This window comes from Typopeltis vanoorti, chromosome 11 (genome assembly GCF_054136105.1).
Source record: "Typopeltis vanoorti isolate ZY-2024b chromosome 11, IOZ_Tvanoo_1.0, whole genome shotgun sequence".
Classification (NCBI taxonomy): Eukaryota; Metazoa; Arthropoda; class Arachnida; order Uropygi; family Thelyphonidae; genus Typopeltis; species Typopeltis vanoorti.
In genome coordinates this window covers 18328618-18355231 of record NC_143559.1, presented here as the reverse complement: position 1 = coordinate 18355231, position 26614 = coordinate 18328618, and the positions used below count along the sequence as shown (strand labels likewise).

The window sequence follows — 26614 nt, the reverse complement described above, 5'->3', positions numbered from 1 at the left end:
ACAAAGTTCGTAACCAAATTGCACTGCTTACTAGGCTAGATGTCTTTCCCTGCTCATCCTATGCTGATTCATATCACTGTAAGCCATTTCTTTTAAGGCCTTGTTTGGTATTGTCAAGCCGTTTCATTTGGAGGCAGCTTCTTTTCCTGACATGTTCTGGATCACTTAACATAAGACCAAACAAATATTCTGCATTCTGACCAATGTGCCTGAATCATCGCATCCTTTCCTTATACAGGTTAGCATTAAGAGATGAATCAGCACTCATCTGATGTAGCTTATCATTATTCATGGAGTCAAACCATTTCATTCCCAAAATACTCCCTTAAGCACTGCTGATCAAAATCATCAATATCCAATTATCACATGTACAGAATGTCCTACATCTTGGCTCTGGAATACTACTGTAAATTCTAAGTTTAGTTCTTAATACTATTCTGCTGTCTTTAATTCAATCAGTTTTTGAAAATTCTAGAAGCCATTTCTATTCTTATAACTATATAAGACCTCATTAATATCAGTTACACAACTACCAAAATACTTTAAGTGAGAGACTTGTGTTATCACACATCCCTGAAGAAAGACAGAAATCTTTATCAGCTGTTTTCAGTACCTTTATTTTTCAAATACTGTATTTACTCGAATATAACTCGCCCTCACATATATCTTGCACCCCTGATTTTACTTTACAAAAAAAAAAATTTTTTTTTTTTCACGTTTTGTGTATACCTCGCACACGAAAAAAAGTTGAAAACTTTAAGAATAAATAGTGAATGTTGGTATGGCAATTGCAGATATTTTGGAATTCAGTTGAAGAGAATCAGCATATCAACTCAACAATTGTCGGCTTGCCTTTGTCGTCAAATTGCACGATCTTTTGTTAATATTGCACCAATTATATTCATGGCTTCATAGCTGCACTATCTCTACTGGCCTACCGTTGCTGTCCATTTCACACTCAGCTTTCACTTCTCGTTAGTCATTCACTAATTTGAATCTTTAGCGACAATTTTAATTGTCCCTCAACATTTAAATATATTGTGTGATGAAGTTGAGCAACCGATCGCGTGAATAAAGTTGATAATTAAAATTTAAATGCAATCATTTTATAAATAATGTGAGCAATTATAAATTATAATGAATACTGAGGATTTAATTATGAATGTCAATTTAGTTTTTTCCTGAAAAACTTCAGTTTCTGAAAATCCTTGCATTACCTCACATCACAATTTTTTAACTTTAATTTTGGGGGAAAAAGTGTGAGTTATATTCGAGTAAATATGGTAATCAAACTTCCCAGCATCACCAGTTGCAGTAATAAAGGAGTTCATTTCTACATTTTGTGAATGAGGCCAAGCCAAATCATCAGCATAATCTCCTTCAGATCTAAAATTCTTAGACATGTTTAGTCTCCAGTCCATTTAGTCCCCTTTGCAGAGTTCTCATTCATCACAAAATCAGTTATTACAAGATTAAATAGAAAAGGTGACAGGACACATCCCTGTCTTACTGCATTTGTTATTTTAACCTCTCTACTGGCCATGGTGGATGAAATAGTGAGAACAAATCGCACTTCTTATCCATGTTATTCAATAGGTTTACAGAATTCGTATCCAGAATTTGCTGGATGTCTATAGACGTCATGGCCTGTTGTAGTGTTAAACCATTCACTATATGCTTTATCAGTGTTATTAAGCCTTACTGTCATACAGAAACAGTCATAATGCTAATGTTTGTCGGGTTCCACAAACTCTTTCCATAAGTTTTGCTTATTGCTTATCTAAAGATTTCTCAAGGATCTACCTTAATGAAAATATTGGTCTATACAAATATTTTTCTCCTTAATCTGAGTTGCTCATCATCTTCAACCAGGTCCTTTATCCTGTTGAGCACAATAGTGCAGAGAACCTTATCAAGAATTAGCAATAAGCTAATTCCACTGTCATTCTCATACATAGTGAGTGAATTCATTTTTTAATTTATTTGTAACCAATCTCATCTCAGAGGTGTAATGACACTGATATCAAATTGGGAAGTGGAATCAGTTTCTTCACTAAAGACAACTAGGTTACATGACTGAATATTGTTTAAAAGATTATCAAAATGATCAGCCTGTCTTGCTTTGATGGCATTTCCCTTTCACCTGAGAGAGAAGACTTCATTTTTTCTATCTCTTCCTACATAACTTATTAATAACTTCATATAGTTTTTGCAATTATTCTCTGTTTTCTCTGCCATGCTATTAAACAAGAAGTTTTTACCTATTTTCAATTGTGCTTTTACTCTTTTATTAATTTCTCTATACTTTAGTCTAGTCTCATTATTTCAGTATTGCTTCAGCTTCTTTCTGCATTGTCTCATTGCTCAATTAATTCTATTTTTTGCTTCTCTCTCCAACCCCTAACAACAGATTGATTTGTTTTTCTGAGCCCTCTTTAAGCCATCCCCCCCCCCACCCCACTACATCATGCTCTTGTAGGTTATCTCTTTCATAACATTTGAGCATCTTATCCCGGTAAATTTCTGGGAGTATCAGCAGTACTCAATGCTTCAGTGATGTTAATTAGTGACATCATTAGTCCTTGGAGTGCATTTTCTAGTTGCTTAGTTGCAGTGCACTCTTCACAAAATAATAGTTCAGATTCTATCTCTGCATTTCTGTTTTCCTTAGTTTCTGCACAGAATGCTCATTTATTCTTAATTTAGACATAATACACCATATTCTTGTGGATAGATTAGGTGAGACCCAACTGTATATACTTCAATTATTCAATCCATTTACATTACATAACTGGAGGAAGCCAGATGGTCCAATTATTATTTCCCAGTAATGGAAAACATAGTCAACCTGGCATTTATTTCTTCCAAAATAACTATTATGTGACCTTTTATTAAATTTCTGAGTTTGTTTTGTAGCTGTTAAAAAAAAAAAAAAAATCTCCATTTTCTAAATCCTCAGTAGGAGCATAGAACCTAACCACATTAAGAGCTTCAATCCCATTTTAAATTCAGCAGTTAGGAATCTTTCATTAATGCAGTTATATTCAAGAAGAGCATTAGTAGCATTTCTGTTAAGATGTAACAGTCCTACACCTTGCTGATGTTTCCATCTGCTGAATGTCATGTCTTGTCCATCTTACTTCCTATAGGACAGGAATCACCATCTTGTACTGGTGAAATTTTTCACTGAGGACATCAAGCAAAAATTTTTGGTTTAGTGTTTCACTGGAAAGAAAAGGTTTTACTAGCTTTGTGGACAATTAATTTTTGTTTTAGGGTGCAGCAAAATCCACTCCCTAATTGCAGGCATGGGATAAAAACCTATTCAACTCACTTCAGCTTAAGCTATTTAAAGTAATTATTAGCAACACATCAGTTGAAGTCTGGCACTATTTCCAGAAGCAGTGAGATGATCCATTACCTGTAATGACCTATGCTCCTAATTAGTCACCAGCTGATATCAGGTATCCTGTGTACAGTCTACTTGACTTAAGTAGTACTAAATAGAGGAAAACAGTGGTGGCTTCTCTTTTACAAATGTCTGTTAGTGCAGCAATATTTATCCCATGTTTAAATTCGAAGCTATAGTCAGATCCCTATGAAGTTGACCATTCCTTAGCAGGGTATCCTAATAGTACATGGTAATTGGCATTTCCTCGTACTATAGATGTTATGCTTGTAACATGTGATCATACTATTTATTATTTAATTTTATTCACTGTTTGAAAATGTTTCAGAATTATTTAGAAGATGAAAAGCCTCGTAAAAGCAATCTTTAGGTTTTTAAAATGAAACAGATTTTTTTTTTAAACTCATAATGCAGTCCCAATGTCCATTAATTTGTCTTTTTTTGTCAAATGCAGTATGCAGCTTTTATTGCATACTGTTTTGGTGTATAGCAAAATTTACTGTACAAATTTACTTAAATTCAAACTAAAAGAAGGACAAGGATGTCTGTGGTATTTTTATGATAAATAATTGAAAATTGCATTAAAAACAGGGAGAATTTGTAAAAAAACATTTTTCTGGTAGCTGATTTTTGAATTGTTGTATACAACTCCTATTGTACCTGTACATTAGGAGTTGTATACAACAACTCCTTCCTGTGTAACTTAATTCAGGTTGGACGGATTTCTATCCAATACATAACAAAAAAAATCCTGCATGCCTTTTTATTCTCCAAAAAGTTATTATTTAATGTTTATTTATAATGCTGACAGATTCAGAAGTAAAAAAAAAAATCCAATGTTTTCATAATTAACTAATTTGTTAATTTTGTCAAGGTTGTTAGACCAAAGAATGAAAAGATAAACCTTAATCAAAAATTATCAAAATATCAAAGTAGCATATATTCTATACTTACATTTTATTGTTAACAAAACTTGTTTTTGCCTTTTACAGGTATTAACCTTATAAAGTAGATTCATTATATTTGGACAAGTAAGGAAACGACCACAGACAATCACAGAAAGATTTATTTTATAATAGCATTGTTGTATACTTTATGGACCTTTGTGGACTATGGGTTGAAGAAAGAAGTAGCTCGTTGCAAATTGTTTCATGGTTATCAAAGGGAAAACAATCAATTCACAAAGCAGGGTGGGACACCCACTTAGGATGCTAGTCTATTTAAACCACTTAAATATGTGTTGCCTTTGTGCTTTGTGTGTGTGTGTGTGTGTGTGTGTGTGTGTGTGTGTAAGACTGATTGTAAATCAAATGTAGAGTGCATAAATGTTTTTGACATCTTTTTTTTATTATTATTTCAATTTACATTCCTCTTTTCATTGACTGTGCTCTCTGTAATCATCTTCTATTTTTTGTAGTATTACACCATATACACAGCCAGTACTGGTCTTTTTGAAAAATTATGAGGTGTAGCCTGGTGAGAAAGCTCTTGTACAAGTTATGATACTAACTGGTTTAGAATTATTCAAACATTTTCTTTAACAAATTGTACATTTTTAGTTAGGGATCATGAGACAAGCATTTCATATTTTTTTTAATAATATGATTCCATGGGGGGTGCTTAAGGGTCAAAGCTGTATAACTGAGAGGAGACCTCCACATAGCCTTTAAAGGAATGCGGAGAACCGACCAGGGCTTCTGACCTAATGTGTCCATCTTCACCTTCTCGTGGTGCACCATCTACCTGGATACTGAACGAACGAGGATGGGCTGGCAATTTGGGATTTAGCCGACCAAATTGTATTCTTATTGGCTTAAACCAATATACAAAATGATGGTACAACATGACAAAATTTTTTGCTGGCTGGAGAATCGCCCGGTTAAACAAGACCCCCTGTTGTTTTCGCCAGGGAACCAGGGTGAACAGCGAACAGTCAGCTACTGGAACAAATCTGAAAGCACATCCCAACTCAACAACACACCAGAGTTAAAGATAGGTACTATCAACATAAGAGGCCTGAATGGCAAAGAAATGGAGCCAGCTGAAGAATTAGATAAGCACCAGATCAACATAATAGGGGTGACTGAAACTAAAAAGACAAAAACTGGTGAGATCTTTCTGAGCAATAATTACAAAATGTTATATTCAAGAAATGACAATCAAGGAAAAGAAGGAGTAGCCATAGTATTCAACACAAAATATGAGGCTAATCTTCCTGAATGGCAGGCAGTCTCAAGTAGAGTGATGTGGGCAAATATCAGAATCGGGAATTGGACAATGAGACTTATTTGTGATTATGGTCCCACAGAAGGTTCTACTAAGATAGAAGTGGAGGAATTTTTTGATGCTTTAGAAAAAGCAACTGACACAATGAAAAAGGAAAAGTTGGTCCTTGTTGGCGATCTAAATAGCAGAGTAGGAAATGATTGTCAGACATACAAAAATATTTTGGGAAAATTTGGAGAAAAGATCAAAGCTAATAATAATGGCAAATACCTGTTGGAATTCTGCTCAGGACATGGACTGGTTATTACTAACACCATGTTCCAACATAAAAATATGCTCAAATTCACATGGAGAGAAGAAGCAAGGAATAAGAAAAGTCTCATTGACTATGTTATTGTTGATAGTGATGTTTTCTTCCTGGTGCAGGACACCTGAATGTACAGAGGATTTGAAATTGGAAGTGATCACTATTTAGTCTTGAGCAGGATAAAACTGAATTTCATATTGAAAAGAATGACATGTAAGAAAGTTTTAAAACGAATAAAAGTTGAGCAGCTCTCAGATGTGAACTGTAGACTAAAATATACAAACATTATTCAAGAAAAAATGAAAGAGTTTGAGAACAAGAACCAAACATTGGAGATTCAGTGGCAAGCCTTGGAGAAAACCCTGATTGATTCAGGCATGTGGTGGGGTTGTCTGCAAGGATAGAAAAATCAGAACTCCGTGGTGAACAAAGGAAGTTAAAAAGGCAATGAAGGAAAAGAAGAAAGCATATCAAAAGTTCCTGGCAAATAAGTCAGCTATTGCTCTTAGAGAATACAGAGACAAATGTAAGAAAGCTAAATACTGTGTAAAACTTGCTAAATAAAAGTGATGGCAGGACTTTGGCAAGAACATAGAAAATAAATATCAAGAAGCTGGTAAGATATTCTGGAGGTTGTTAAAGAAGCTTAGAAATGGAAGAAAGAGTACTGTAAAAGGAGTTAGAAATGATAAAGGTGACATGAAAACGGGAGAAAAAGATCTTTTCTGAAGTATGGAGTAATTACTTCGAAAAATTGCTAAATGAAACAAGCAGTGATAGCACAGTGGTAAAAAACACTCAACAGGCATACAGTCAGGAATACATATCCATACTTGAAGTAGAAAAAGCCATCAAAGGCTTGAAATATGGAAAGGGAGCAGGAGTAGATGATATTCGACCAGAAATGCTGAAGTATGGTGGCATAAAAGTCTTACAGTGGCTGCACTGCATAGTTCAGAAGGCCTGGGACGAATTCCTGATGATTGGAATAGTACCCATATATAAAAAGGGAAATAAAACCGAATGTGAAAATTACAGAGGTATTTCTCTACTGAGTGTTGTTCCGGGCAAGATTTATGCCAGTATACTTGAGAAATGGTTGAGAAGAATTGTGGAAGAACAAGTTGGATTCAGGCCAAATAGAGGCTGTCATAATCAGATCTTCACTTTACTACAAATAGTTGAGAAAGCATGGGAATATAACAAAGATCTGTATTTAAGTTTTGTCAATCTGGAAAAGGCATATAACAAGGTGCCAAGAGAGAAACTATTCAATACGCTACAGTTATATGGTGTCAATGGGGCATTATATCAAGCAATACTTAGGCTTTATTTGAGTTGTAAGTCAGCAGTTAGAATTGAAGGAAGTACAGGAAGATGGTTTAATGTTAAATCTGGTGTGAGACAAGGATGTACATTATCCCCTCTGTTATTCATTATCTATATGGATCACATTATTAAAGAAAGTGGTATTAAACATGTTATCAAAATTGGACATGCTAATGTCAGCTCTTTGCTTTATGCAGATGATGTTATACTTCTAAGTAAATCCACTACAAGTTTGCAAGATTCCCTGACTAAATTGAATAACTGTTGTAATAGATATGGTATGAAGGTGAGCATTAAAAAGACAAAGACAGTGAAAATAGGTAGAATTGTTGAAAATGTCAACTGTGTTGTGAACGGGGAACCTGTGGAACAAGTAAAACATTTCAGCTACTTAGTCACGATTTTTAGTGAAGATGGTAAATTAAATATGGAAATAGACAACAGAATCAACAAAGCTGGTATGGTAGGAAGTCAATTGAATAAATTCATATGGAATAAGAGAGAAATTAGTCAGAATTAGCTTATTAGTCAGAATTAGAATTAGTCTAAATTAGCTGTATATATAAGACAGTATTCAACTCAGTTTTAACTTATGGATCTGAGAGCTGGCCCAGAAGTAAAACACTTGACCAAAGACTAGAGACTGCAGATATGAGAGTCCTGAGAAAGATTAAAGGCGTGAACAGATGGCATCAATAGCAATATCATATTAAAAACGAGGATATTAGCAAAGATCTTGACATTGTCAGCATCCAGGAATGCATTAGCAGAGCTAATCTAAGGTGGTATGGTCACTTAAACAGAATGGGTGAGGAAAGATTAGCAAAACAGGTGTTCTCTGCCAGGTTGGCTGGAAAATGACCCAGAGGAAGACCAAGATATAGATGGATTGATACGGTACAAAGTGCAATAGACGATAGAAATATAAGATCTGGTAATGTTCGAGTCTTGATAAGTAACAGACTGATTTGGAGGAAAATTGTAGATAGGAAGTTATTAATGATGTAAATTTTTCATGTAGTACTATCATATCCTGTACACTCCTTGAGGGTACATGTCAGGAATTTGATGATGATGATTCCAGCATGGGGAATTTTCCTATATGTTCTTTAACTTTTTTGAAATACCCAGGATCTCTCTTATTATGTGTAGTTTCTCTTTCTCTCTTATCACCTCCAACAAACATTATTTATTAGCAGCATCCAGAAATGCATAAAGTGGTGGTAACAAAATGTTTGCATACTGAAGTTTTGTTCTTTTCTTTTCAATATTCAAGTAGTAAATTTAATTTTTAGAATCTTTTTGTAGTATTGTGGAACTCACTTCTAACTTCTTGTAGGAGACACTTTTTGTAGGTCAAAGAATAAATTCTTTATCTAGCATAATCTAATCAGCCTTCCAAAAATGTTGTAAAATTGACATTCTTATCTCTTTGGGAAAATTCTTACCATAGCAATATTTGCATGTTTTTTTTGCAGTTTACTGATTTTGATAAATTGAAATTTGAAAATTTATTAACACTGAAGAAGTAATACAAATGAAAATATAATACGGTAGTGATGCAACAATTATTTAGATAATACAAGCGATAGTAAAAAGTAATAAACCGTATATTATAAAAAAATATCCTACAATTACTGTTCAAGTGGTAATATAGAGATTGATAGTTTAAAGAAAAGACTTAGGAATAAACAACAGAAAATGGAAATAGGCTAGAAGGAACTGTAAAAGTACAAATGTAGGTGATAGTCACTTTAAAATTCAGTTACTGTATCTATGAGAATACACATTACATACAGCATATAATTGAGATATAATATCATATATAACATTTAGAGTAATTTCCTATAATATGCATTTAAAATAAAAGTCAGCATTATTTAGTCCTATGAGGTAGTCTCTCACTATTTTTCTAAAAGTATAGTCCAATGCTATAGCCTTTATTTCATTAGGCAGTTTATTGTAGCTGCTTGTTGCTTAGTGCTCCAGAGATTTGCCAAAAATTTCTTTATTTGCCTTGAAATTTTAGCTTCAATTCTTGCCTCTTTTTTTTTTTTTTAATATATATATATTTTATTTTTTGATGGATCATTTTCTTCCATTTTTATTTTATTTTATTTTATTTTTTCAGTGTGTTTCTCTATTAGACCTTCTAGACTTTTTTTTTTCCTGCATCATTTTCAGACTCAGACTGATAATCAAGTTCTTGAACAGAGCAGTCAGAATCGAAATCAGGTGGCAGTCTTCAAGATCTACTTTATTATCAATGAAACTTACTGCTGCCTCAGAAAAAAAATTGTGATTGTTAGTTTCTTTGGAATCATTGAGGACATTTTTATGGGATTATGTTTGCTTGGTTTTGAACATTATCTAAATTTAGATAAGTAAGTTTCAAATTGTTACCATAATCTGGTTGAAAATGATTTTTAGAAACTAAAAAAATAAAAATTGTAAAATTTGCTTTAGAAATAAATTCCTGAGAAATCTTCTTTTAATAAATGATAATTTCATGTGACAGCTAAAATCTTATTAACATCGACATTTTTGATAAACAGCAATCATCAATTTTTTACATGCTATGAGACCAAACATGGAATTTTTCATGTAACATAATATTAACGTCATGAGACTGAGAATCGTTGTGTGAAGGATGTTTAATGGTAAAGAGAACTTGGATGGAGTTATGGTCTGAGTTACCAAGTGGAAAACTGATATATATTATAAACAGTAGAGAAGGAAGTCAGTTGTACATGTCCCCAGGTAAAATGGCTTCACTGTCTGGATATTTTTACAGTATTACACAACACCAAAACTATGAATAATAATAAAAAAAGATTTCACTATATTATATTCCACCAGCATTTTCAGAGCACAACTGTTTGTTGCAAGTTGAAAAGTGATCCGTCTTGTTTACATGATGTTAGATAGGAATTGATCTTAAAATGAATGTCTCTCAAAATTTTGAGTGATTAACTCAGTTATACCTGTTGAGGTTAGGACTATGTTTCATAGCTGTTGCTGACTTGAAAAATATTCTCTGTGACTTGTGTAATGACTTCTGTATAACAAACTGGTTTCTTCTATTTAATCCTGTGTGAAGGTATGTCCAAAGCATGGTCTGCCAGTCCTGACTTGCCATTATGATGGCAGAAAATAGATTTCTTTTGTTCTCCTAGGCAGAAGTTAACATATCATCCTGTCTGTCACAGGATGATATTAATTTTGTATAAATCCCTGATCTGCTTACGTTAGAATTTTACTGATCTTGTATTTGGTGTGTTGCACCAAAAACTTCTCTTAAAAACTATTCATGCTGTCTAGCAGAGGGCAGTTTGGCCAACAACCTCTTTCCTCCTCCTGCATCCATCTTGCTTACATTTCTGTTAAACCTACATCAATATGAGAAACAGCTGCCTAACATTCTTTTACAGTTCATTTGCTGATTCATTAAAACTTTCTGCTCATCTTTCATTCAATCTGCTTTAGTTCTTGTGTGGAAGAGCACTTTCTCTTGAAGTATTCCCCAAAGACTGATATCCAGCTCTTCAAGAAGAATGTCTACAGATTATTTTTCTCAAAACAGCTATTGCCAATATATGGCCAAAGCACAATGATCCAAAGGCATCTAGGAAGGAGAATGGGACAGACAATTGCTGTCATCTTATGGTCCCTAACACTAGTATTATATATTATTGCCTGAAATTACTTGATTATGTGATAAATTTTCTTGAATTGCAGGGCTTAAAACTTAAGATTCCAGAAAGGGGATCTCACTTGCCTGCGACAAACTTTGGACTGGCTGAAAAAAATTCCTAGAAAAAGTTTCTCTGGTTGGCAACTACTGCTGAACTTAGAACAGTCTTTTCTTCTGGCATCCTAGCAATTAAGATAAACGCCATTTCCACAGAGGTACACAGGCATGTACAAATATAAATATATATATTTATATTTGTACATGTGTATATATGGGCATACGACACATTAGATTTCAGACCACTATCGTGTAGTGAATCACTGACTTTTTTTTTTACTTGTAGAAGTTGTAATAGTATAATAATGTTTTTAAGCAGTCATATGTGTACATCATCAAATTCCTGACATGTACCCTCAAGGGGTGTACAGGATATGATAGTACTACATGAAAAATTTACCTCATTACTAACTTCCTATCTACAATTTTCCTTTAAATCAGTCTGTTACTTGTCAAGACCCCAACATTACCAGATCTTATATTTCTATCATCTAAGGCACTTTGTACCCTATCAATCCATCTATATCTTGGTCTTCCTCTGGGTCGTTTTCCAGCCAACCTGGCAGAGAACACTTGATTTGCTAATCTTTCCTCGCCCATTCTGTTTAAGTGACCATACCACCTTAGATTAGTTCTGGTAATGCATTCCTGGATGCTGACAATGTCAAGTTCTTTCCTAATATTCTTGTTTTTAATATGATATTGCCATTGATGCCATCTGTTCACGTCCCTAATCTTTCTCAGGATTCTCATATCTGTGGTCTCTAGTCTTTGGTCAAGTGTTTTACTTCTGACCCAGCTCTCAGATCCATAAGTTAAAACTAGTTTGAACACAGTCTTGTATACAGCTAATTTAGTGTTCTGACTAATTTCTCTCTTATTCCATATGAATTTATTCAATCGACTTCCTATCTTACCAGCTTTCTTGATTCTTTGTCTATTTCCATATTTAATTTACTATCTTCACTAAAAATCGAGTCTAAGTAGCTGAAATGTTTTACTTGTTCAACAGGTTCTCTATTCACAACGATTCTACCTATTTTCATTGTCTTTGTCTTTTTATTGCTGACCTTCATACCATATCTATTACAACAGTTATTCAATTTAGTCAGGGACTGTTGCACACTAGTAGCGGATTTATTTAGAAGTATAACATAAACATTAACATCTACAATTTTGATATCATGTTTAATACCACTTTCCTTCATAATGTGATCCATATAGATAATGAATAACAGAGGGGATAATGTACATCCTTGTCTCACACCAGATTTAACATTAAACCATCTTCCTGTACTTCCTTCAATTCTAACTGCTGACTTACAACTCAAATAAAGCCTAAGTATTGCTTGATGTAATACCCCATTGACACCATATAACTGTAGCGTATTGAATAGCTTCTCTCTTGGCACCTTGTTATATGCCTTTTCCAGATTGACAAAACTTAAATACAGATCTTTGTTATATTCCCATGCTTTCTCAACTATTTGTAGTAAAGTGAAGATCTGATTATGACAGCCTCTATTTGACCTGAATCCAGCTTGTTCTTCACCAAGCTTTTCTTCCACAATTCTTCTCAACCATTTCTCAAGTATACTGGCATAAATCTTGCCCGGAACACTCAGTAGAGAAATACCTCTGTAATTTTCACATTCGGTTTTATTTCCCTTTTTATATATGGGTACTATTCCAATCATCAGGATTTCGTCCCAGGCCTTCTGAACTATGCAGTGCAGCCACTGTAAGACTTTTATGCCACCATACTTCAGCATTTCTGGTCGAATATCATCTACTCCTGCTGCCTTTCCACATTTCAAGCCTTTGATGGCTTTTTCTACTTCAAGTATGGATATGTATTCTTGACTGTATGCCTGTTGAGTGTTTTTTACCGCTGTGCTATCACTGCTTGTTTCATTTAGCAATTTTTCGAAGTAATTACTCCATACTTCAAGAAGATCTTTTTCTTCCGTTTTCATGTCACCTTTATCATTTCTAACTCCTTTTACAGCACTCTTTCTTCCATTTCTAAGCTTCTTCAACAACCTCCAGAATATCTTACCAGCTTCTTGATATTTATTTTCTATGTTCTTGCCAAAGTCCTGCCATCACTTTTATTTAGCAAGTTTTACACAGTATTTAGCTTTCTTACATTTGTCTCTGTATTCTCTAAGAGCAATAGCTGACTTATTTTCCAGGAACTTTTGATATGCTTTCTTCTTTTCCTTCACTGCCTTTTTAACTTCCTTTGTCCACCATGGAGTTCTGATTTTTCTATCCTTGCAGACAACCCCACCACATGCCTGAATCAATCAGGGTTTTCTTCAAGGCTTGCCACTGAATCTCAAATGTTTGGTTCTTGTTCTCAAACTCTTTCATTTTTTCTTGAATAATGTTTGTATATTTTAGTCTACAGTTCACATCTGAGAGCTGCTCAACTTTTATTCGTTTTAAAACTTTCTTACATGTCATTCTTTTCAATATGAAATTCAATTTTATCCTGCTCAAGACTAAATAGTGATCACTTCCAATTTCAAATCCTCTGTACACTCTGGTGTCCTGCACCAGGGAGAAAACATCACTATCAACAATAACATAGTCAATGAGACTTTTCTTATTTCTAGCCTCTTCTCTCCATGTGAATTTGTGCACATTTTTATGTTGGAACATGGTGTTAGTAATAACCAGTCCATGTCCTGAGCAGAAATCCAACAAGTATTTGCAATTATTATTAGCTTTGCTCTTTTCTCCAAATTTTCCCAAAATATTTTTGTATGTCTGACAATCACTTCCTACTCTGCTATTTAGATCCCCAACAAGGACCAACTTTTCATTGTGTCAGTAGCTTTCTCTAGAGACTCAAAAAATTCCTCCACATCTACTTTAGTAGAACCTTCCGTTGGACCATAGACACAAATAAGTGTCATTGTGCAATTCCCCTTCTGATATTAGCCCACATCACTCTACTTGAGACTGCCTGCCATTCAAGAAGATTAGCCTCATATTTGGTGTTGAATACTGTGGCTACTCCTTCTTTTCCTTTATTGTCATTGCCTGAATATAACATTTTATATTTATTGCTCTGAAAGATCTCACCAGTTTTTGTCTTTTTTGTTTCAGTCACCCCTATTATGTCGACCTGATACTTATCTAATTCCTCAGCTAGCTCCATTTCTTTGCCATTCAGGCTTCTTACGTTGATAGTACCGATCTTTAACTCTGGTGATGTTCAGTTGGGGTTTGCTTTCAGGTTTGTTCCAGTAGTTGACTTTTCGCTGTTCGTCCTGGTTCCCTGGCGAAAACAACGGGGGCTTTGTTTAACTGGGCGACGTCCCAGCTGGCATGAAATTTTGTCATGTTGTACCATCATTTTGTATATTGGTTTAAGAATACAATTTGGTCAGCTAAATTCCAAATTGTCAGCCCATAGCTCTTTTTACAAAGAACTTTATCCTTGTTTTAAACAATTGTGGTGATAGTAGCATTAAGGTATGTTTAGTCTGTTGCCTATTTCAGTGTTGAATACGTGATCGTTACTAAATTTAATAATTTTACTTGCTTTAAGCAAATAGTTTATAATTCACAGCAAAACATCAAACACAATGAGGTGTATCGAGCAATGATGTCATAAACAGTTCACGGAAACTGTGCATCGGTTGATTCACATGCTCATCATGTCACTAAAACCATTGTATGAGCAATTGCAATGTCATATAAATGGATTTGGTTGTGATTGAAAACAATCATATCAACGAATGCAGTGTCTTATAAATGGGTGTTGGTCATAATACTATGGCTACTGGTACTTATCTAATTTTTCAGCTAGTTCCATTTTTTCTTTGCCATTCAGGCTTCTTATGTTGATAGTACCAATCTTTAACTCTGGTGATGTTAAGTTGGGGATGTGCTTTCATATTTGTTCCAGTAGCTGACTTTTCACTGTTCACTATTCCCTGGTGAAAACAACGGTGGTCTTGTTTAACCGGGCGATGCACCAGGCGGCATGAAATTTTGTCATGTTGTACCAGCATTTTGTATATTGGTTTAAGAATACAATTTGGTCGGCTAAATCTCAAATTGCCAGCCCATAGCTATTTTTACTAAGAACTCTATCCTTGTTTTAAACAATGGTAGTGATAGTAGCATTAAGGTAAGTTTAGTCCATTGCCTATTTCAGTTGTGGATACATCATCGTTACTAAATTTAATAATTTTAATTGCTTTAAGCAAATAGTTTATAATTCACAGCAAAACATCAAACACAATGTGGTCTATCGAGCAATGACATCATAAACAGTTCACGGAAACTGTGCATCGGTTGATTCACATGAGCATCGTGTCACTAAAACCATTGTATGAGCAATTGCAACATCGTATAAATGGATTTGGTTATGATTGAAAACAATCATATCAACAAATGCAGTGTCTTGTAAATGGGCATTGGTCATAATCAAAAATCCATCATAAAGTGAAGCATCGCAAGACGGTGTTGCTGTATGTGTATTCTGTTTTTCCATTTGAGCATTTAAGGAAAATAGCATTTGAAAATTATGTTAATACTATCTTGCCATAAAACCTGGAATTTACTTTTTCCAAATATCATTGCTGAACTATAGCACAGAAGAGTAAAAAAATCTTGTTTATAATTAAGTATTATTGCTTTTACATTCATTAATATATAAAGAGTATTATCAATTTATTCTGTAGAAACTCACTTCAAGAGGAAATATAATGCCTTCTGATCTTATATTTAATAATTATGTAATAATGACAGTTTCAATTTTAACATCCATCTGTTAAAATTTTCAGTATTCATTTATTCTAATAATATTTTTCTTTATAATTTTCTTCTCAAAGTTTGATAGCCCTCATTATTGTTGTTGTTATTCACTCTGGTTCAGGATTCATTTAGACGTGATCAGCACAATTTTGGGCAGAATAGCATAATTTTTGGAGTGTATGCACACACGCACATATATATATCCCCCCCCCCCCCCCCAAATTTTTACCATTACCAGCAGTCTGCTTAACACCAAAATTTAAATATCCGGACAAATGATTAATTTATCTGTTAAGATTTGTCTATATCTCTATAATATATATCTGTAATATATATCTATAATCAGAGATACTGTACTGAGATGGAAGTACAGGGAGCCAATTGAATGTGCTACCTACAGTAGATGACCCACCATACTCATTGAATATGCCTGTAGGGTGCTACGAAAGATAATAGGTAAAAACCACCAGTTTTGTTGAATGCAGAGTTCTAGGCATCGACTGGAATACAAATCTGCACAAAGTATTCAGAACCGTGCCTCACAACATGGGTTTCCATAATACAACTGCATTATTCAAGTCCCATGTTACCTGAACCAACATGCAGTATCATCTTCAGTGGTGCAAAGAGTGTGTACAGTGGGATGTGTAAGGAGTGATGAATCATGCTACCAAGCAGATGGACAGATGTGGATGTGTCAGATGCCCAGGGAGCATCTCTTATCAGAGTGGGTAACCCAACTTTGAAATTCGGAGGTGATAGTATGATGGTATATTCCTGTTTTTCTTGGTTTGGCCTCGGACCTCTGTTTGTGGTGCCACGAAAATTGAACTCCGAGAGGTATCTGAACATTCTGGACATAAGATTCTTCCTACTTTGTGGCGTGCTATGGAACTGACCATTGTCCGTTTTTCAGCAAGACACTGCACCTTTGTGAACATGAATGTCACCAAACTTGACTGGCCTCCACAGAGCCCTGATCTCAACCCTATTGAACATCTATGGGATGAAGTGGAGCATTGGATGTGGTCAAGGGATGTGTGCACCACAACAGTTGAGGACCACATTACATGTCTGCAGGAAGAATGGTCCAAAATTCCCATTGATTGTTATTGTACACTTGTGAAAAGTATACCCTGTAGGCTTGCTTCAGTCATCATATCATATTAAGGCTAGTTCCATTGCTGTATGTTCCTCAAACTATGGTGGCCATTAACTTCTTTCCAAGCAGTGTATGTATGTATGTATATGAAAAAATAGAAAATATCTAATTTCCAATGGCACTACTAGTTTTGTCTTTCTAGAAGACTTCATCGGGGTGCATAAAACACACACACACACACACTGTTGGTGTGCATGTGTGAATTTTATACTGATCATTACTTCCTGAGAGTGGAATTTTTTGCTCCAACCCAGAAATATATCTTCAGAGGAACAAATAAATTGTTCTAATCTGGATAGCTATACCAGTAGATAAAAAAATTCAGGATAACAAAAAATTTCCTATCTGTGATTATTAATTTGTGTGATTAAAAAAAAAAAGTTCTTTTTGAATTGTTTTGAGAGAAACATTTTATATTGGTTCAAAACTATTTGAACCCCTAGTTCTGATATTACTATGATTACTCGCCATGTTTTCTCATTTCTCTTCTCCTACAGAAACAAAACCAAAAACAAATCCAGGTAATCACATCATGTACAAACTAGCTTCTATTTGATGAAGCATTATCTTTATAACTTTAGGAATATATCTTTTGAAATTCTTTTCATTATCACTTTCACATCTTGACTTTTTGTATATAATCCTACTAGTATATATAATATTTGACCTACTATTTCATCAGTTAAAGTGTAAAATCTTATACACCCATGTGTTCAGATTTTCTTACTTTGTTTTACTCATATAGTAACTTTTATTCTGAATTTTTTTGGCATTGGAATTTGAATATTTTTTGTTTATTCTCCTCAGTTTTTGTTTTGAATCAGAAATATTTTCAGTTTTTTACTAATTTTCATGTAGTGAAAAAAAGTATGCAGGATTGAAATATATGTTTACTTATGAAATGCCACAAATAATATCCAAAACTTATAATATTTCTGTTAGGTATTGGACTTATATATGTAGATGCTTCTGTCTGGCAAATGCTTCGTGGATCCATAATAATCTTTACAGGAATATTTTCTGTAAGTACTACCAAGTTTTTTTGATTTACCTGTCATGGGCTCTGTGCTTTGCTCTATCATATTTTTGTCATAACAAATTGCTGTTCATATTTTATCATTACAGCACTACTAGCATATCCTAACAAGCAGTGGTATGCTGGTAAATTTTTAACAACTGGCATGCTAAAAAAATAAATAAATAAATAAAGCTGATGCAAGTTCTCCTTTTGTGAGAATTACAACCTGCCAAAGTATAAATGGATTGCATTATCAGCAAACATCCGCTTAATTTTCCTGAGCTGATTCTTCTTAGAGTAATGAGCTTATTAGTTTCACAACAATTCTAGATACAACAAAATATTTGACAGATATCAAGCACAGGAATGCTATTACCTTAAGATAATGAGGCCCAGGCAAAACTTATGCAGGTGTTTGTTGAAAAATAATATTCCTGTAAAATTGCTAGTGGACGTTAAGAAGGGGAGGGAAAGGAAGCACAAAGTGTTGGAATAAATGCAATCCTGCCTGGCTTTTCAGTGTCACCATATACAAGCTTATAAGTCAAATGCTACTAGCCATTATGGATTGAAGTACATGCTGCTCTACAGCATGTACTTCAAGAATTCGGCAAGCCATTTAACAAGTGGCTTGCCGAATTCTTGAAAATTTAATGATCAGCTTGCATGAGCTGGCTCTAGCACACCACTGCTTACAAAAGAACCTTTGACATTGTTGTGTGGAAACCTCATCTCAAATTTTGTTCACTTATAGAGTATGTTTTGTTTTGTCCATGAAAAATTTTAGCTACAAATACCAACATGAAAGTATCTGAAAAAAAAGATTATCAGAAGTATGGATTTCTGATTGTGGTGTACTTTGAAGTTGCACTTGCCCACGTTCATATCAAGTTCCTCACCCACCTTCAAGTGGTCACTGCTTTCTACAGAAGTGACTGTTCCAAAATTATATTTTCTTCCCATTTTTATTTGACTGTATTAGCATAAATAAAAAAGAGACATACCTAGCACAATAAAGCAACATATAACTAACAATTAATTTGCAGTAGAATGATGTCGATTATCCAAACTAATTGGGACCAAGGTTGATTCTGTTAATGTTCACATAATCAAACATACATGAGAATACCCACTTTATATGAAACAAAGGGTGTCTAACTAGGAAGCAAACATCAGAATTTCATTTTTTCTGCTGTTTATGTCAGATATGGTTGCTATACCAACATCATCATCATCATCATCAAATTCCTGCCATGTACCCTCAAGGGGTGTACAGGATATGACAGTACTACATGAAAAAATTACATCATTACTAACTTCCTATCTACAATTTTCCTCCAAATCAGTCTGTTACTTGTCAAGACTCCAACATTATCAGATCTTATATTTCTATCATCTAAGGCACTTTGTACCGTATCAATCCACCTATATCTTGGTCTTCCTCTGGGTCGTTTTCCTGCCAACCTGGCAGAGAACACTTGTTTTGCTAATCTTTCCTCTCCCATTCTATTTAAGTGACCATACCATCTGAGATTAGCTCTGCTAATGCATTCCTGGATGCTGACAATGTCAAGTTCTTTCCTAATATCCTCATTTTTAATATGATATTGCCATTGATGCCATCTGTTCACGCCTCTAATCTTTCTTAGGACTCTCATATCTGCGGTCTCTAGTCTTTGGTCAAGTGTTTTACTTCTGACCCAGCTCTCAGATCCATAAGTTAAAATTGGTTTGAACACAGTCTTGTATACAGCTAATTTAGTGTTCCGACTAATTTCTCTCTTATTCCATATGAATTTATTCAATTGACTTCCCACGATACCAGCTTTGCTGATTCTGTTGTCTATTTCTATATTTAGTTTACCATCTTCAGTAAAAATTGTGCCTAAGTAGCTGAAATGTTTTACTTGTTCCACAGGTTCTCCATTCACAACACAGTTGACATTTTCAATGATTCTGCCTATTTTCATTGTCTTTGTCTTTTTATTGCTGACCTTCATACCATATCTATTACAACAGCTATTCAATTTAGTCAGAGAATCTTGCAGACTTCTAGCGGATTTATTTAGAAGTATAACATCATCCGCATAAAGCAAAGAGCTGACATTAACATCTCCAATTTTGATATCAGGTTTAATACCACATTCCTTCATAATGTGATCCATATAGATAATGAATAACAGAGGGGATAATGTACATCCTTGTCTCACACCAGATTTAACATTAAACCATCTTCCTGTACTTCCTTCAATTCTAACTGCTGACTCACAACTCAAATAAAGACTAAGTATTGCTTGATATAATGCCCCATTGACACCATATAACTGCAGCGTATTGAATAGCTTCTCTCTTGGCACCTTGTCATATGCCTTTTCCAAATCGACAAAACTTAAATACAGATCTTTGTTATATTCCCATGCTTTCTCGACTATTTGTCGTAAAGTGAAGATCTGATCTTGACAGCCTCTATTTGGCCTGAATCCAGCTTGTTCTTCACCAAGCTTTTCTTTCACAATTCTTCTCAACCGTTTCTCAAGTATACTTGCATAGATCTTGCCGGGAACACTCAGTAGGGAAATACCTCTGTAATTCTCACATTCAGTCTTATTTCCCTTTTTATATATGGGTACTATGAGAGCTTTACTCCAATCATCGGGAATTCGTCCCTCTGTCCAGGCTTTCTGAACTATGCAGTGCAGCCACTGTAAGACTCTTATACCACCATACTTCAGCATTTCTGGTCGAATATCATCTACTCCTGCTGCCTTTCCACATTTCAAGCCTTTGATGGCTTTTTCTACTTCAAGTATGGATATGTATTCCTGACTGCATGCCTGGTCAGTGTTTTTTACCACTGTGCTGTCATCACTGCTTGTTTCATTTAGCAGTTTTTCAAAGTAATTACTCCATACTTCAAGGATATCTTTTTCTCCTGTTTTCATTTCACCTTTATCATCTCTAATTCCTTTTACAGCACACTTTCCTCCATTCCTAAGCTTCTTCAACAACCTCCAGAATATTTTGCCACCTTCTTGATATTTATTTTCTATATTCTTGCCAAAGTCCTCCCATGACTTTTGTTTAGCCAGTTTTACACACTGTTTAGCTTTCTTACATTTGTCTCTGTATTCTGTAAGAGTAAAAGCTGACTTATTTGCCAGGAACTTTTGATATGCTTTCTTCTTTTCCTTCACTGCCTCTTTAACTTCCTGTGTCCACCAGGGAGTTCTGATTTTTTTATCCTTGCACACAACCTCACCACATGCCTCTCTGGCAGAATCAATCAATGTTTCCTTCAGAGTTTGCCACTGAATCTCCAAGGTTTGATTCCTGTTCTCAAACTCTTTCATTTTCTTTTCAATAATATTTCTGTATTTTAGTCTACAGTTCACATCTGAGAGCTGCTCAACTTTTATTCGCTTTAAAACTTTCTTACATGTTATTCTTTTCAATATGAAATTCAATTTTATCCTGCTCAAGACTAAATAGTGATCACTTCCAATTTCAAATCCTCTGTACACTCTGGTGTCCTGCACCAGGGAGAAAACATCACTATCAACAATAACATAGTCAATGAGACTTTTCTTATTCCTAGTCTCTTCTCTCCATGTGAATTTGTGCACATTTTTATGTTGGAACATGGTGTTAGTAATAACCAGTCCATGTCCTGAGCAGAAATCCAACAGATATTTGCCATTATTATTAGCTTTGCTCTTTTCTCCAAATTTTCCCAAAATATTTTTGTATGTCTCACAGTCATTTCCTACTCTACTATTTAGATCCCCAACAAGGACCAACTTTTCCTTTTTCATTGTGTCAGTTGCTTTTTCTAAAGCCTCAAAAAATTCCTCTACTTCTACCTTAGTAGAACCTTCTGTGGGACCATAGGCACAAATAAGTCTCATTGTCCAGTTCCCCATTCTCATATTTGCCCACATTACTCTACTTGAGACTGACTGCCATTCAAGAAGATTAGCCTCGTATTTTGTGTTGAATACTATGGCTATACCAACATTAGAAATCATAATAAGAGAGATACTGTTTTACCCTTTTTCCATTCTATTAATAATTGTTATTTTGTCTTCTATTGACAACACATTGCAAGTTTTTTGCCTGTAAATTTTTTGCCTGTATATTAACATAAAAGGGAGCAGTAGACACAGTATTCACTTTGAAATAGCTATAATCAAATACTCAAATATTCAGTGATCTGCAGTGGCTCACAACAGACCAAATGAAAGTTAATTGCCATTCCCCACATCCCACCTCCAATGTAAATTATGTAAAGACAAAGCATAGTTTGTGATGAGTGTCTAATCACATCATCAAGCGTGAACCTTCCTTCCTCCCCCCCACATCCATGCACCATACTCATGCATTCACAACAGATAATGACTCATCAAGGTCATCATGGGAGACTGTCCTGGGTCGACGGTAACTAAAGCTAACATTTGATTTTTAACTCCTGTAATGACAAATTAAGACTCTATGTTACACTTCATATATCTTCAAGTAAATAATTGGAAATGAATGCATTAAGTGGCAGGAGTAACATTTCAGCATAACAACAAGTGCACTAAAAGTAGATTTTGGAGGTGACAGAGATTCGTATAATTGACATTCTGCTGTATTAGTACTAACATAATTCCTGAACATGATGAACTTACTATATGTGTCGTCGTCGTCCGGTAGCATCCTCTAGCAAGAGGGTTGCAGCAGATGAGCAGCTCTTCTCCATTTCTCTCTGTCTGTCGCTTCCATCATTCTTAAACCAGTCCATTCCACGATGTCATTAAACCACTCTCTAGTTGGTCTTCCACGTCTTCTCTTCCCCTCAACTTTCCCTTGTAATATAGTTCTTGTCAGGTGTCCCGAAGAACCTCTCAGAAGATGTCCTGCATTTCTAGTCTTTCTTTACATAATATTTCTTAACAATGTTCTTTCCATCCCAACTCGTCTTAAAACTTCTTGATTTGATATTCTTTCTGTATAGCTAATCTTTTCCATCTTTCTATAACACCACATTTCCAATGCATTAATTCTTTCCATATCTCTCTTTCTTAGTGTCCATGACTCACTTCCATAACTCGCAATACTCCAAACTGTTGCTTTAACTATTCCAATTCTAACGCCTATTTTAGTGTTCTTGTTTATTAAAATTCTCTTCATTTCCATAAATGCCGATATAGCTTTGCCTATTCTATTTCTAATGTCCAACTCTGAAGTTCCTTTCTCTGAGATCCAGCTACCTGAATATTGAAATCTTTCCACTTCTTCTAAAATCTTTCTTCCACATCTTATTTTTACATTATCTCCTATTTTTCTACCCATTATCATTATCTTGGTCTTTTTTGTGTTAATTCTTAGTCCATACTCTTTACAAGAGTTTTCAATTCTTTGAATAATTTGTTGTAACCCATTTTCACTTTCTGCCATCACTACCACATCATCTGCATATCTTAAGTTATTAATGATTCTTCCGTTTATTTTTATTCCTTCTTCTACATCCTCAAGTGCCTCTCTAAACATTTGTTCACTATAAAAGTTAAACAATAATGGTGATAACTTGCATCCTTGTCTGACTCCTCTCTCCACCGGGAATTCTCCTGTTTCCTCTCCATTTACACACACTGACGCTATTTGTGACCAATATAATCTCTTTAAAATTTCCAAATCATAAGAGTCAATATCAGTATTTTCTAGAATGTCAAAAAGCTTTTCATGTTTCACTGTATCAAATGCTTTTTCAAAATCTAGAAATCCCAAAAACAACTTTCCACCATGGTTTAGTGTTTTCTCCCCAATAATTTTTAGACAAGTTATAGCCTCTCTAGTTCCTCTGTTGGTTCTGAATCCAAACTGTTCCTCATTCATTTCTTTTTCTATTTTATTCCTAATTCTCTCTAAAATTATTTGCACCAGAATTTTTGCTGTGTGAGTTATAAGACTTATCGTTCTAAAATTGTTACAGTCTAAAACTCCCATCTTTTTTGGAATGGGGAGGATAAAAATTGATCTTCTAAACTCCTCTGGTAATTCTTGTCCTTCATAAATTCCATTAATAATTTGCCATAACACTTCCATACCTTTTTCACCTATATTCCTTATAAGTTCTATCTGTATACCATCTATTCCAGGGGATTTTATTTTCCTTCTTTCATCTTTTGAATTGCTAGATTCAATTCCTCCCTCATGATGCACAGTCTCTGCCCACTATGTTCTTTCCTTTGATTTTCTCCTCTTTCCCTGTCTTCGTAAAGTTTACTTACATATTCTTCCCATCTCTGTAATATCTTCTCTTTTTCTATCAAAATTTCACCTCTTTCATTCTTGATTGCTCCAGTCCTTAGCATCTTTCTCCTTCCTGTCATCATATTAATGTTTTTATAAACACCTTTTATGTCCTTTCTTTCTGCCTTTGCTGTTGTATCTTTACTTATTTCATCTAACCACTCTTCCTTTTTCCTTCTTATCTCTCTTTGTATCTCCCTACTCAAGTCTTTATACTGCTTTTTTTTCTCCTCTGTTTTACTATTAACTAACGTTCTTCTTTGTGTTATTTTCCTCAAAATATTTTCCGTCATCCATTGTTTCTTTCTTTTCTCTCTTTCCTCCTCTTTTTTAGCTAAATGTAATTCTGTAGCAGTAATTATGCTTTCCTTCAGAATCTTCCATTTTTCACTTGCATCATCATTTTCTTGTATGTTTCTCTCGTTCATTTCTTCCTATACTTTCGTTGAGAATTCATTCGCCGTACTTGGTATCTTCAGCTGCTCCATGTTCCATGATTTGTTCCATTTCCCTGTAGTTACCTTTTTTAGATTAATCCTTATCTTAGTTGACAACAATATGTGATCTGTATCACAGTCTGCTCCTGGATATGTTGTCACATCTTTTATAATGTTTCTATATCTTTTGTTTATCAAAATATAATCGATCTGATTTCTTCTACCATTTATATCCTTCCCTGGGGCTTTCCATGTGTACTATATGTGTAAATTATGTAAATATAAAATAAAGCATATTTGGTGATGAACGTTTTGACATATCATCAAGATTTCTGAACATGTACAGAAAAAATGGACAGTTACGTGAATTGTCTGTTCTTTCTGTGTTCACTCTGATGATGTGATGAGATACCCATCACATGATATATGTGTTTTATATTGAATGCTGAATTTTGTCTTTACATAATTTACATGTATGGTAAGTTTATCATGTAATTAACAAGAAAACAATTATTTTTATTGTTTTATTTTATCATACAGAAATTCTATGCTTTGTCACTTTTTTTTTTCAGATAGTGGCAGCTAAAAAATTTTACAGGTACTTAACATGCTCAATAATTGACCAAAATTTGAGATGAAGTTTCCATATGACAACTTTGAAGGGGGGGGGGGCTTTTATTAGACAGTATTTTTCTTGCCAAAATTATGTTACATTTTAATAAAATCTGAATCATATTACATAAAGTAATTTTAGTTTGCAGTATGTTTGTCAAAATAATCTTTTATCATTATATAGCTCATATCAACTGTTTTGGCTTGTGTAAGAAAGCTGTCATTAGCTAATATTGTCAGTATCTTCTTGAGCTATATATGTTTCATATTGTGCTTATCATATTTAAAAGAACTCTGATTTTTTTTTTTTTTTTTTTTTTTTTTTTGGCGAAGCTTTGTTTATGATATAGCAGTACTTGTTCTAGTTCAAATAACTTGCTATAGAGATTATTAGGGCATGATATATATAATTCTTTTCTGCTATGATCACATAGCTTTCTGCCAGTCTGGTTTTAATATTTTCTGTCAAACTTCATATTTATATTAGATATTAAAAAGGTATAATTTCAGGATTAAATTCTGATTCAAAACAGAATCAATTTTGAGACAACAACATAAATATTAAAATACAGGGTGTTTCAAAACGAATATCCCGATTTGAAAATTGTATATCTCTGCAACCACGAACCACAAATAAATGCAACTTGTACCATGTGAATGGCCTTGGGCCCAGAGTTATCAAGACATTCTTTTTGAAACACCCTGTGCTTCCTGAAATCATACTTGAATTATCTAGCTTCCAGGTGTTCATGATGAATAATGAACAGGGAGAAACTCTGGAAAGCTGGGATCACTTTTCATAAGTGCAATTAATCCTGCATTTTTCTCTGTCATCTATTGCAACACTAACGAGTTTCTCCAGTGATATATCAGCATTTGTTAAGGCTCTGTCAAGCACATTTTTAATGTCAACGCCATGAGTTGTTTCTTTTAGTGCCACCAAGTCCAACATCTCTCCTTTCACAGTTACATCAGAGGAAAATAACAAACAAATACTGCCAGTTGTGGGTTGTCTTGTATGTCTGTAGATTTTCATCAAGCACTAAGTTGAATGCAAGGGAATTCTTTAAATCATTTTGCATTTTATCTGCAACATCAGCACTGATCTGGGAGTTGCGCCTCTCTGTAGTGTGGCACAACTTCAGCTGTATTCTTCTTAACAAATTTGCTATTAGAATATGGGCATTTAGTACAAGCAATATTCCATGATATAACAAAACTGGCTTTAGTCGTTATATTGGCTTCCTTACTGAATGTTGTCAACAGTGTCTGCTGGTTATTTATTGATGATTACAC

The 26614-nt window shown here is 34.4% G+C and overlaps 1 protein-coding gene across 1 annotated transcript in view; it reads left to right on the top strand.

The window, feature by feature from the left end:
- The window catches only part of LOC150101341 (solute carrier family 35 member F6-like), a 243151-nt gene that overhangs the window by 60731 nt on the left and 155806 nt on the right, over positions 1–26614 (top strand). Inside the window, exon 6 of the mRNA XM_090400695.1 lies at positions 17903–17982. Coding sequence (XP_090256821.1) covers positions 17903–17982 — 80 coding nt within the window. The remainder of the gene's footprint in view (positions 1–17902; positions 17983–26614) is intronic.